Genomic DNA, 14,015 nt, shown 5'->3' on the forward strand with positions numbered 1-14,015 from the left:
TTTGTATCAACGCTATATTATTAATATATTTAATACTCTTAATCGTCTGTAAGACAACCAACTTTAGGGTAATTTTTAAGAGAATTTATTGCCCTACAAGAATATGCTCAGAAAAATTGTATCTCAAACAGTTCTATAGTTATAACATTTTTGATGAAAACAAATTTTTTCACATGTTATTTACATGGAAAATCTCAAATGCCCACTGACACCTTTTAAAATTGGAATACAAGTTTTTCCAAATGGGAGAATTTTCTTCTCAGTAAATAGTTCCCTTTAAGACCATAAATTCGTATGGTTAATTATTTGGGATCACCCTAATGGGCATATGCACTTATACATACATATTACTGATTAAGCTGCGCTTACTGAGAGAATAAATGGTATGGAGTGACTTACTTTTAGTCTTATCAGCGTGCTCGATTGACAATCAACGGAGCGAGTAAAATGCCGGTTGTGATCGCGAGAAGAGTATGGATACTTTTACTAATTTTTACAAGTATATTATTAGCTATAGCCGACGACGATGCATACGTAATTAGATCGGAAAGGTATGGACGACAGCAAAGTACAATTTTATTTTTTTAAGTTTTGAGAATAATTTACTTTCTCCAAATACATTTTCATTTGCTAGACAACTCGCCGATCTCAATTTTATGCCCACCCTGGGGAACGGTCATTTAGGCTATGCCGTGCTGGGTGATGCGATTTTCGTGAATGGTGTCTATAATGGCGAAGGTGGAAATAGTCGCCGTGCACGCATTCCCAATTGGCTCAACCTGAGTGTAGCCACTTTAAAGTATGAAGAATGGGAACTTGCCATCATACCTGATAGCTATGAAGTGCAACTACGAGATGGCTACTTCCGCTGGCAATTTGCCTATGAGGCAAATGGATTACAACTGCAGTTAGAACAGCGTACATATCCACATCGCTACTATAATCGCGCATTGATCTATGAACTTTTTGTGCGTTGCACCGGCGCTATAGGTACGAGTATCTAATAAAACGACAGCACCGGATGCGTAATGGCGAGGAAAGCCGATATGAAGATCTACTATACACGCAATTAACTTCCGTTCATGATATTTTTAACTTATGCTTGTTCATCTGCTTTTTTTTTAGATCCACTTCTGGTGAAGTTAAACCAAAAATCAGGAAGTAGAAGCGAAGCTTTTGATTTTTCATCATTAAAAAATGCTAATGGAATAGTGAACTATAAGACTCTGCAAGGTAGAACAAGGCAGGTAGAGCAGCCGGATTTTCAGTCGGACCTAAGAACGATTTTCGTGGTATTTAGTGATGATTGGGAAAATGAACGACATTTTGAAGTGGCAGCAGGGCAAGAAGAATTTTATTACCGCTATGTGATTACGGTTGACGAGAAAGAAGAGGTGGCACGGCGGGAAATGGAAGAAGGTAATTTGGTACCTAAAGCATGCATGCATCTGTGTATATACATACATATTTACATGTGCTCATATGTATAGCTGCGAGTACCCTAACAGCAGTAAAATTCAAAATGATGCTGCTGGTAGATTATGTTTATTTGTTTATTGTTAATAATTTTCATTTAAAATACGTTTCAAGGCTTGCACAAAGTTCGCAAAAATTATTTAAACTAAAAAAAAAAAATTCATCAAAATTTCAATTTTTTTTAATTAGATTTCTTAGAAAGATTTTGAGTATGCAGTTTTGTGGCGCATTCAATTTTAGTGTAAGAAAGTGCAAGTTTCAAGTCGCTAAAAACTACCGTTGATTTATTTTTAATTTTTCGTTGAGGGTGTGCGTATTTTTTAGTGGGTTAATTAATTTTTGTGAACTTTGTGCCAGCTTTGAAAATTTTATTTACGCGGTTTCTGATACAGATCGACCCATATTTAAAATGAAAATTATTAACAATAAATAAATAAACATAAGTTACCAGCAGCATCGTTTTGAATTTGACTGATATTATTTTACTCGCAACTATATGTATGTACATTAGGATGGTCCAAAAAAAATTAAACAAATTTAAGCTCTCACTCCTAAGATTTTTCTAAATGAAAAAGATAATTCCCGTATTTTTTATGATATTTAGAGCTGCCTCAAAGCCCATGAAGTTTTCCATATAAAAATATTTTTTGTACAAATGGTATAAAACTCCTGAAAACCAAAACCCAAAAAATGCAATGGCGACCATAAAAAATCGTTAGTTTATAAAAATTGTAAAATAAACAATTGGGTATTATTAATGGAAATCTTCTGAAGACAAACACAGTTTTCCGATCGAAAAATATTGATTTTAAGGAATTCTATACCATTTGGACGAAAAAGTGTTTTCCCCACATAAAATACCTGGAAAACTTCATGAGCTTTGAGCGGTTCTAAATATCATTTTTTTTTTTTAGCAAAGAATTTCATTTTAAGAAGAGATGTATTTTAATTTAACATGCATACATACATATGTATTTAAAAAATTACATAAACATAAAGATTGGAAAGAGGAAAAAAAGTTAAATTCCGCAGGCCTATTTTATTCGCCATCAAGGATTAATATCATTGCTTTAATATGTATATACATATATTAATTTACATTCGCAGTTATGAAACTTTCCTCTACGGAGCTGTTGGAAAAGCATACACAGGAATGGCACAAGTTCTGGCTGGATTTTAACATACAGATTAATGGAAATATAGAATTGGTAAGATATAATTTCTTCTTTCGGGTCGAGAATCAGAAACTTCGCCAATTCCCTCGTTTGGGAAGTTTAGCCAAGAATAGACAGGTCCTTTGGTTTTCGTCCTTACACATGAATGCCCTTGGCTCCCGTTTGTGGCGTGTGGAAGGACCTTTTTTCCGGAGCATCAACCATCAATAATTCACATAAGGCCTAACCGACACCTTTTTTCGAAACTGCGTTTCATAGATTTTAGGGTGGGATATTTGTATTAAAATACACCTTCACTAAAAATTTTATTGAATTATTATGTACCAAAAAGAACGGAGTTGTATGCCACTTTTTACTGTTTTTGATTTTCACAATGTTTTTGTGCTTCTCCTGTAAAATATAAAATTATTTGGTTAGAGCCTTTGTTGTACGACATGTCCAATCAAGCGCAAACGTTGTATTTGAATGCGATTAACTATGTTGAAGTCATTATAAAGATCCTACAGTTCATCATTCCATCTTCGCTACCAATCGCCCACGCGAACGGGGCCATAGATCTTGCGTAGAATAGTTCTCTCGAAAGCTCCAAAGCCTGCTCATTTTTGATCATCATCGTTTATGTGTCTGCGTCGTATCAAAGGTCTTGCCGAAAGAGGGCTTTACTTTTCAACTGCCTACCGAGCTCATGAGTTATACATACTTCAAAGTGCAACTGCCATGAGGTACTTTTGTTTTGTTCCCAATCGCGGCTTAACCAACCAATTTTGTCCGGTTATTGAGGCCAACGAGGTCGATATCATCCGCATATGACGCCAGCATCGTGCTTTTCAGATTGTCGAGTTTCAACTGTAACTACTCTTCAATACCTTAAGCTTCGATGACCAATGATCTCATACAAAGGACAAATTTTAATAATCATTTCAAAGATAATATATTTAGAATACGTTTCTTCCCATTTTTGCATCAACCTCGTATCTAAATAGATATATATGTATAATAGAGATAGCCTAGAGATCGTAAGAAGCTATTTTTATTTTCGTCCACTAGGATACATAAACGAATTCTATACTAAATATTATTGATTCGACTGACACCAGTCAGCTACCACATACAAAATTTTAATTTATTTTAAAATAGCACAATGCTTAAACTTTAGTAAATGTATTTATTAGTTTCCTTCAAAATGTAATTACATAATTTAAAGCATCAAGCCTAATTTTTTAACAGCAATTTCCGACTCAGAACAAAACGACAACATTTTTCATAAGTTTTTGAGGTTGAGAATGCCTTGTGAATAGTTTTTCGCTATATAGGCACCTCACTGGATGCACCGTGGTACCGCGGATCATTCATAAATAGTCAATTGACAGCGTTATTCCGTGGATACGTTCTAAGACCTTCCTAGAAGCCTCGTAAAATGGAACGAATCCGCGAGAGCTTTACAAATGGTGCCCACCAAAACAGCTTTTCTCTAACAAGAGCAGCAAAAATGAGTGGTTAAAACTTTTTAAAAAGTTAACTGCATACCTATTTTCAGGTCAAAAATGAAAAAAATTTAAAACCCGCTTCTTTTGAAGGTAATTTGAAAGGTCAAGGAAATTATTTATATCTAAAGAAACAATTTTTCCTGAATTCTTCATCACAAAATCCTTAAAACGCTATTGATTTTTTTCGCTAGCTGTTCTCTTTCGCGAGATATTATACTTTGTCACGAAAAAAGTTGAATTTCCACACTGTGCGACGGTCTGCGCATAGTTAAGATGGATATGTAGACGTACCCAGCGTGTTTAAACCAAAATACTTTTAGAAAAAAGTTGGTTTCATGCGAAATGTTTGCAAATATTTAAAAACTTTCTAATGTTCACCTTTCAGTCACGTATAATTAATGCCGGAATATTCTATTTGGCCAACTCTCTGCCATCATTGCACACAAATCAACCGAACGGTGCTTATTTTGGTCTCAGCCCGACCGGATTGGGACGTGGACAGCTTGATGCAGACTATCAAGGGCATAATTTTTGGGATACAGAAATCTGGATGCTACCTGTTGTGACACAATTCAACACCGACTGGGCTGAGCAGCTGTTTCAGTACCGTTTAGAATATTTACCAAGCGCACGCTATAATGCCAATCGAACAGGCTACCGAGGAGCACGGTGAGCATTCGACCTTGGGCAGAGCGTTGACAATGTTCATTTCCACATTAAGTACTTTACAGCTTTCCTTGGGAGAGCGCCTACACTGGCACTGAAGTGATCAACGTTTGTTGTCCTGAAATTGCTACACAAGAAATTCACATCTCACCGGATATTTTATTTGCATTGCAACAGCATTACGCCTTAACGGATTCCACTGAGTGGCTATGTCGTGTTGCCTGGCCAATAGCGCAGGAGGTAGCTGAGTTCCTAGTTAGTCGAGTGGTTGATGATGGACAGAAATATCATATAAAAGGTAAATTGTTTTACTTAAATCAGATAGCGTGAATATCTATCTAAATGTTCATACAAACATATGTAGATGTCATGGGTCCAGATGAAGATCACTCGGATGTAACTGATAATGTCTACACAAATGTGGTAGTCAAGACCGCGCTAGAATTCGCCGGGTAAATTTGGCGCATACTGCATTCGCATCTAATCAGCTAAAAATATTCAATTCGCTTTTAACAGCTTTGCGCGTTCCAAGTGCGTGAAGAGTGCAACTCTCCCAGATATTTGGCTAGACATTGCCGAGCGTATGACTATATTATACGACAAAGAACTGGATTATCATCCGCAGCATTTGGGTTACGAAAGCGATGAGATTGTTAAACAGGCTGATGTAATTCTGCTCGGTTACCCCTTACAGTATGCAATGTCAAAGTAAGCTTTTAAAAATTTAAAGTTTTCTATAAGTATGTAGCGACATTTCCTAGTACGACCCGTTTAAACGATCTTAACACCTATGAGCGCGTCACTCGTGAGTCAGGTCCTGCCATGTCATGGGCGATGTTTGCCATAAACTTTCTGGACGTTAACGAGTTAGATAAAGCTAGCACATATTTTCAAAAGGGCTACAGAGAGTATGTGCGACCGGAATTTAAGGTAATTTGTAATATTGGATTACTTAAATAAAATTATATTAATAAATAATTTTTTCACTTGCTCATTAGGTTTGGAGTGAAAACAAAATTGGCTATGAAGGCTCTGCCAACTTTCTCACCGGCATCGGTGGCTTTTTGCAGACTGTTATCAATGGTTATGGTGGCATACGTTATCGTTTGGATGGACATCAGTCATTAATGGTAATCCAAAAACTGCATTCAATACCAACAACTGAGGGATTTACTATCAATGGTAAGCGCAACTGTTGTTAAGTTAGAACTCCACATCAGACTTTTCCGGCGTTTAGCGCTCTATTCATCAAAAAATTTTATACATATGTACATATGTTGATGTGTGCAAGATGGTCGGTTCTACGCGTACCGGATGGATTTGGAGCACCAGTTCTGACCGAGAGCCATCACTACAGCAGCGATCACGAATTTGTTTAGCTTGGGGGCATGGCCTACCTGCGAATCTGCTCCGCACACTGCTGGTCCGCGCCGGAATAGTGAAAAACTCTGGACCTTGATACATAGCCAAGGTTTGTTTGCCGCATAAACATATACGGCTCGTCAATTTCTGTCCGCTACAATAGGTGGTACCACTTAAAAGCATCCTCAGATCTTCGGCACCGCAGGATACAGAATGACAACTTTGTTGCTTCGTGCTACACTCGGCATCAAAATATTGGCCCGCGAAATAAATGGGTATGCAGCATTTTCGCCAACCAGATACAGCGCAACACAACATTGGTAAGATGCAACACATGGAACAATTGGTGCCACCTGAAATGCAGATCAGGGCTTTCACTGCCCAGCCGTCCCATTACAGCCACTGACTTCCGCGCAGCCACTAACGCACAGGACACCGGCACCGGCTAAAATGATGGCGATAACACCGGTATCAGGCCCACACGATCCCGCCAGCGCCGAAAACCCACTCACTCCGCAGTGCTTATGCGGGTACCCAGGCCACCGTTATTAATCTTCTAGGCCGAAAAGATAAGAAACTACTAGAGATTGGGAACGTAAAAACAGGTTGGGTTATATGTCGCATTAGTGAACAAGTTCAGCTGCAAAAATGCTTTAAGTGCTGTCAGTATGGGCATATGTCGGGGAAATGTACAATCTCTGCCGGTCGGTGCAGAAAATGCGGACAAGAAGGCCACTTTGCTAAAGATTAGACAATTAGTTCCCGATGCATGCGACGTAAAGCGGACAAAACGCAACATAGATCTGGTTGCCGGTCTTCAAGAAAGCTCTCACTAATAGGAGGAAATGATAATAGTTCAAATAAACCATATCCACTGTGAAGGAGCCCAGGACCTGCTTACGCATACGGTAAGCCGCCTTAAAGCCGGTGTAGCGATTATAAATGTTAAGACAACTTCGATTGGTCATATGACAGCAAAAAATGCGCAGCTATATAGCTGTGCGGTATGCTAGATTTCCAGAGTCCCATGGCGTGGGAGAAGGTTTCGTTCGATCACAAGCCAACGGAACTCACATTTTTAGTTTTTAGGCAAGGTTCAGCCTTACCAAAGAACAGTATACAAAGATGCTTCGGGATATAGCCTTGAAAGCCAAAAAAAATCCCCTCTATGCGTTAGCAGCATACAAAAAAAAGAGGCGATATTCGACCTAAAAATTTCGCGAAACTGGATTGCGCACAAGGAAAGTCTCTCAAAATTGCTATAAGCAACAGTAAGCGCGATGGTTTTAGGAGAGTGTGCGAAATGCAGGAAATCACCAAATATCACGTCCCTGGAAATACTGCGTAAAATAAAATAGTGTCAAACTGTATGAGTAACGAATATGGTAAAGTTTCATTATTAACAAATGAGGAACTTTTGACCATCGGTACAAACATGGAAGATGGGGAAGCTCCTGGTCCTGACGGGATACCTAATAAGGTCCTGAAAGTCGCGATACACTCACAAAAACGCTTCACGCCTGCCTGAATGAAGACACATTTCCGAGTAGGAAATAAACCGCCGGGAGAGCCCTCGTCTTATCGTCCTATATGCATACTGGACACACTAGGAAAAATTCGTTTGGCTTCAGAAAATTTTGGTCGACCATAGATGTTAGTAAATCGGTAGTCGACATATCCAAAGAGGCCATCGAACTCAAAAGATGACGCGGAGGGGAAAACGAGTACTGTGCGGTAATTACGTTGGACGTAAAGAACGCCATTAACACTGCCAGCTGGCAGCGCATAAGGTACATATAGGGACACGCAGTGGAGAAATCTAAAATCTGCCAGAACGCAGCTCTGCGTACGGTTATAAGCTAGCTCTGCATGCCGTACGAGCATCACATCCACCGTTAAAGCCAGTTACTGACGGTGAAAGAGCGCAACACCAAGCTATCGAAGCACCCGCGTGGTATGTCATCGTGTGAAACAGCCCAACAACGCTTTGTTTCTTAACGATCTGACTCGAAATGGCACCTGCCCGATTGGGGGACAGATATCGAGCCTTACGTAGACCATTCCTTCTACAAAGCGCGATACAGTGCGGCACTCAAGAACCTGTCCACATAGCGATGCAGTCAGGACTAGTATCAACAACTGTATCTGTCAGCACCCCGAACTGCCGAAAGGAACCATATGCGCCTTACCACAACTCCTTTCTGGTTGGTGCTACAGGCTCAACAACTTCCTCTCTTGGCTAAACTGAGAATTGGTAAACACCTGCCCATCATGAGATCAAGGTCAACACAACACCCAACAACTCTTCGCTAGCACGTCCAACCCTGCGCCCCTTACATGGGAAGCATTACAGGCTGACGTGGGAAGTCCTCTTATTTTCACCAGCGGTGGGGTCCAAGTGGGCATCAGGAAGGCGAAAGTCTCCAAAGTCATTGATCCCGAAGGAGTAGGCATGGTATTGCTGAAAAGATTGAGTCCATCATTTCCGATGTGTGGAAATCGTGGAAAGTGACCCCACTGCTTAAGCCAGATAAGCCTGGAGGGGTTTTATTGGACCATAAGGCTCCTCTACCCTGTCGCGAGGCATTAGAGGTATTGCTACTCCCGCACTTTTCGTACCACATGGCCCCAACGAAGCATCAGCATGGCTTCCGCAAAGTGCACAGCACCATGACAGCACTTAACGCCATAAACACTCAGATAACTTGTGGCCCGAATACTCCCATTAAAGAGGCACAGAATCATGCTCAGCAAGCAGTTCATAGTGGGTTGATACAGAAACGAGCACCGAACGAGGTCCAGCACTACGTACAGCGCCGCTGGAGCTGGGACTGTACAGAACATTAGCGGCATTCACAGATAGGCTGTTACCACCTACTCAGACTTCAGTCTTGTGAATGCCGTCATCAGTGCCCAGCTGCGGACGAGAGTGAGCTTCAACTGCCGCGAAAGACCCGCGTAACTCTGGCCCAGTTAAGGTCTGGATATTGTAGCCGTCCCAATTCTTACCTATCCCGACTCGTCTGCCAACATCCCCAATGAGTGTTCAGCATGTGAAGATTCTCCCCAATACAGCAGACCACCTCTTCACATGCCTACTCAATCCAACTTAACTTACACCCCTCTCCCCCTAGTTCGTCCACACCGAATGGGCCTACGGTTAGTTGAGCCTGAGAACAATTAAGGGTAAACTAAGTAAGCCGTTATAACAATAACAAAGTCGTCTGCTTCCACGGCTTGCGGGGGCTGAAGCAACACCCGAGAAGTTTGGTGTGAAGTTCCAGCTTCGCAGTTGTAACATAAACTTATGTATTTCAAATGTTATATCTTATGCTGCATTTAGGTCTTAAATTTGCGCGATCGAAGTTTTCCCTAAAGGTTCATGCAAATAGCACAGCAACTTTAAGCTGTTTGGAAAAAGGCGATTTAGACATAGAACTATCAGTCGGCTCACGAAAGTATGCGATATCGGCTACTTTTTCAAGTAAGTCACTGCTATTATTTTAAGCACACGAAATTTTCTATTGATTTATTTAACTGTTTTAGTTAACCTAGATGACAATATCGCGTATCTACGCACCATCTAAATAAATAAAGGTCAAGGACTGAATTTTTTACGCACATCCGTTTTATTATACATAGACGCTCGGAGAGAAAATGAAATCATAAAATGGAATTACATACATACATACATATGGTATTATTACTTCGTTATATACTGTTATGTGTACTGAATTAAATGGGTTAAATTAAGAATGTCCGTTTGGGCTATTGCATTTTTCGTTTTGGTATTATGGCATGGAAATGCTTACTGGTTTGTTGTATTGTGAGTAATTAATATAAATTTCTACCAATTCTTAATGACACGAAAAGCTTTTGTTTAAAGTTTCTTAACAAAATAATAACTTAACATATATCCTATTTATATTTGGATATCGTTGCAGTACTAACTGCTGTTGTTTGCTTTCCACCGCTAAGCACCACAAAAGGTGCTTTTGTTTCTTTCTGCTTCTGCTGCAACATGGTAAGCGTACCCAATGGCGTATCTGTGGAGCTCATAGTCTTCATCAACTAAAAAAATAATAAAAGCAATAATAAAAAATGTTGTTGTTTAAGGAATCACAATCCTCAGTTTCACTTACACCTTCTTGCTCCATTTTTTTCAAACGCTTCTCAATTTTATTTTTTCCTGGCCCTTTGCCATGGAATTTATGTGACAAATAGCGGAAAGCTTCTTTTGAATTCAGTATACGTCCATTGTCATCAATGTATTCTAGTTTGACGTTTGGTTTAAAAGTATCTTTATCTTTGAATTCCATTATAGGTCCGGCGTGGAAGCGGTCGCGTCTACCAAATTTATCATCTTCACTGTGAATGGAAAATATTTAATTTGAATTTTAATTAAAAATTATAAAACATTTTGCTTATTTGTTCACTAACACTGCCGATTTGTCTTCAATTGAGTAATTCTTCGCTTGCAGGTGTGCCATCTTTGAATTACTTGGACGATTATGCTCTTCTTTCTCCAAATAACCTTTAGATAGGGCCAGCCGCAGAGCATTTGCTACACCAGCGCTAACATCAGGTTCCTCATCTAAAATCGCTACTTCCTCTATATTATCTGCAATATCCTCAAACTCAGCAGGCTGGACGATTTCATCCGGATTAACCGAATTCCAAGTGCCATGATTAAGGTCGGGCTCATTATGCCGATCATTGTAACGGTCGTCATTGCCGTCAATCGTTTCGAAGTCCATCATATCGTTGGAATCTTCGTCGCGATTTCCAGCCATACCATAAGTGGGTATATCACCGAGTGTGCGGCAGAATTCTGCAGTGGCATTGAGCACAATATTTCCATCTGCACCACGAATGCCTCCCTCGCCATCTGCACCATCAATGGGCTCTGCTTTAATCTCATGTTTGATACTGTTCACGTCAATGGGGAAGGGCTTTTTAATTATGTTTTCCTTTTGTCTTAATTTACGTGCTTTAGAAAGAATGCGTTCAAGATCCTCGTCTTCTTCCTCAGCCTTGACCTCTGAAGCTGCATCTTTTATATCGTCAGTGTCCAAAATTTCTTCATCATAATGTCGTCCCCTCCGCCTACCCAAGTGCTGCTCTATTGGTTCGTCATTCACAGATAATAGATCTTCCACTTTTAACTTTTTCCTTAACTTCTTCACCTTTTTCTTTGGTTTTTTGAATCTGTTAAAAAAAGTGTTTTATTTATTTTGTCGAAGCATACATTTTTACAAACACACAAACTTACATTGCCAGCTCGGCTTCCGAAAATGTGTCTGACGCTAGTTTTATTCTAGCATCCTCCAAAGTCTCCAATCTTTTTCCTGCTAATTTTGTTTTTATCTATAAAGTAGCAGATTAATATATGAGATTGACAAAGCGTTTGCATTTCAAGTACCTCTAGCAATTTCCTACGATGTTCTCGTTCTTCTTCTAAACTATCACCAATTACAAAGTCCTTCCTCTTTTTATTTCCATCGAGGTCTTCATCGTATTTCTCCAAAATACCGCGTTCAATTGGATTGCCGAATACATCGTACTGTTCTTCGTATACGTTGTACCCATAACTGAGAGGATTTTGCTTTTTATTTGCAATATTTTTACGGTAACGTTCTTCGTCTATCAAGTTAACGTTTACCAAAGTATCATCTTCTTCATCTAAAACTCCTTTATCTTTTAGTGTTAATATAACAGTTTTTCCTTCAGTGAACTCATTCATATCGTGCTCTACTCGCAACCCTTTCAAATGCTTATCACTATAGGCCTTGCGACGCGCGGCTGCCTTCTCTTTCTCTACCAAGTCATTCACCCCGAATTCGGCATCCATTTCTTCAATCATTTTAGCCTAATAAAAGTAAAAAAATTTTGTTTAATGCATACTATATAAATTAGTACAAATTATTTGTAGGTATATGTTTGCATAATTTGTACGTACTCTCTTTTCAGCTTTCCTTTTTTCATCGACAGCTTGTCTGTTTCGTGATACCCATTTGGATACATCATCCGTTTCCTCATCCGATTCACCTAGTGTGCGTATGCGTGATAACTGATCCTCTAAGAACCGCTTTTCCTTTTTTTGTTTCAGTTTCTCACGCAGTTTTTCGGCTTCAGCCTTCTCCTTTAAGTTCGACGCGGGCTTATGTAGGAACTCACCCCATTCATCTTTGTACGAAGATAGTTCTTTTTCCCCAGGTGCAACCTTTTTGGCTTCTACAGCTGCAGCAGCAGAGGAAGAGGAAGGTTTTGTAGGACCGCTATCCACCTCAAGAGGTTTTAAACCCAGCTTTGCGCGCAGTTTATTGGTTTCTTCAATAGATAGACAATCGCCTGCCCCGTTTTCGGCGATAGGTGACGGAGAGTGTTTTTCTCGAACATGTCTATCTTTAATCTTCTCTGCAGGTCTGTTGCGTTCACGCTCCCGGTCTCGATGATGCCTATCAGGCTCGGGCCGCTGTTCCCGGTCTCGAGCGCGTTCCCGTTCTCGCTCACGATCACGTTCCATTCGTTCACGCTCTTTTTCACGTATTTCTCTATCCCGAACGCGATCTCTTTCCCTCTCACGTTCTCGATCTCTTTCAGCACGCTCACGCTCCATATCCTTTTCTTTGCGACGCTCCATTTCTCGTTCTTTCTCATAACGCTCACGTTCTCTTTCTCGATCACGCTCTCGAGCCCACTCCCTTTCCTTTTCGCGTTCCTTGGCGCGTTCCAAATCCTTAAGGCGCTCATAATCTTTTTCACGCTCAATATGGTGCTTCGTTACTTTCGGCGGAGGTGGTGGTTCCCTCTCAACAACAATATCTCTTTCATATGATTTCACTGGCTGGTCATCCAGGGGTACTTCAACACAATCAGAACCTGTAAGTGGAGAAACAAAATATTTAATGCCTTGTGATACCCTTGTTGAGCCTCGTTTAATACGGAGATTTCAATTTCAAGACTGCTTTCGAATAGTGGCGAAAGTTTCTTACATTCTCAATATCTCCAGGTATATCTGAAAAATAGTAGAAAAGAGAAAAACGGGATGATTTATCGCAAACTCTTTGGGCTCTGTGCAACTCTTGGAATAGAATACAAGTTATTTTATTAAAATCGCTCTTTGCATACAGTCTCGCATGCTATTCCATTTAAAGCGGCCTTGACACATATGTCGCCGCGCATCATGAATTGCACAACTTAATACTATGTGTAATATATGTATATTACACCAGCGCCAATTGGCGCACTTACTATCGTCTGAATCCGACTCCTCCAAAGCAATAACTTCTGTGTGATGATGCGTACGTTCTTTTTCCCGTTCGCGATCACGCTCCTTATGCTTCTTGTGACGATGGCGCTCCTTATGTTCCTTATGACGCTTGTGTTTGTGATGACGGTGCGTGGATGAACTTTCTCCCTCTTCATTGCCATCAATGCTTCGATGCTTATGTTTTTTGTCTTTCTTATGTTTTTTCCCATTCGATGAAGAACCCATTCTATCAACTTTACTGGAAATTACCTCACTTTTTTGCACAAAAGTAAATTTTTCACAAATTATCGCAAACGTTCATGATTGTCAGCATATGTCAGCTTGACGTTGTTAGTGTACGTTCAGTGAAACATTATTATCGATTATAGTGGGTTGTTCAATTGTTGGCCAGATAATTACCCAACTTACGTGAGCACTTCTTTAGTATAAATAAAACTTTTGTATTTCAATCTTATAGTTCGTTGATTGTTCTTTACTGTTCGTCCATTTATAACGTTTGTTCGGGAAGGTGCGTAAAACGTGGCAATGCAAGCCCTGTTTTTACGCATTTTGCTGTCAAAATGCGAAATCGAAGGC

At 39.9% G+C, this 14,015-nt stretch overlaps 2 protein-coding genes across 2 annotated transcripts; one reads left to right on the forward strand and one right to left on the reverse strand.

The window, feature by feature from the left end:
- The first annotated feature begins 300 nt into the window (after positions 1–300).
- LOC108366250 (acid trehalase-like protein 1) lies at positions 301–9,942 on the forward strand. The gene is made up of 12 exons (XM_017620582.1): positions 301–551; positions 635–990; positions 1,126–1,419; positions 2,584–2,684; positions 4,524–4,807; positions 4,870–5,102; positions 5,169–5,256; positions 5,321–5,512; positions 5,566–5,734; positions 5,803–5,986; positions 9,510–9,650; positions 9,713–9,942. The coding sequence occupies exons 1-12, from the start codon at positions 448–450 to the stop codon at positions 9,751–9,753; spliced, it is 2,187 nt and encodes a 728-aa protein (XP_017476071.1). The 5' UTR covers positions 301–447; the 3' UTR covers positions 9,754–9,942.
- Positions 9,773–13,797, reverse strand: LOC108366249 (U4/U6.U5 tri-snRNP-associated protein 1). The gene is made up of 7 exons (XM_017620581.1): positions 13,421–13,797; positions 12,126–13,048; positions 11,589–12,035; positions 11,439–11,533; positions 10,607–11,374; positions 10,309–10,534; positions 9,773–10,237 (listed from the first exon to the last, which is right to left on the reverse strand). Exons 1-7 carry the CDS (start codon positions 13,662–13,664, stop codon positions 10,085–10,087), a joined length of 2,856 nt encoding a protein of 951 aa, XP_017476070.1. The 5' UTR covers positions 13,665–13,797; the 3' UTR covers positions 9,773–10,084.
- Between the last annotated feature and the right edge of the window lie 218 nt (positions 13,798–14,015).

Source organism: Rhagoletis zephyria, unplaced genomic scaffold, assembly GCF_001687245.7.
Source record: "Rhagoletis zephyria isolate East Lansing unplaced genomic scaffold, Rhagoletis_zephyria_1.1 Rzeph_scaffold_02200, whole genome shotgun sequence".
In the NCBI taxonomy this organism is placed as follows: domain Eukaryota; kingdom Metazoa; phylum Arthropoda; class Insecta; order Diptera; family Tephritidae; genus Rhagoletis; species Rhagoletis zephyria.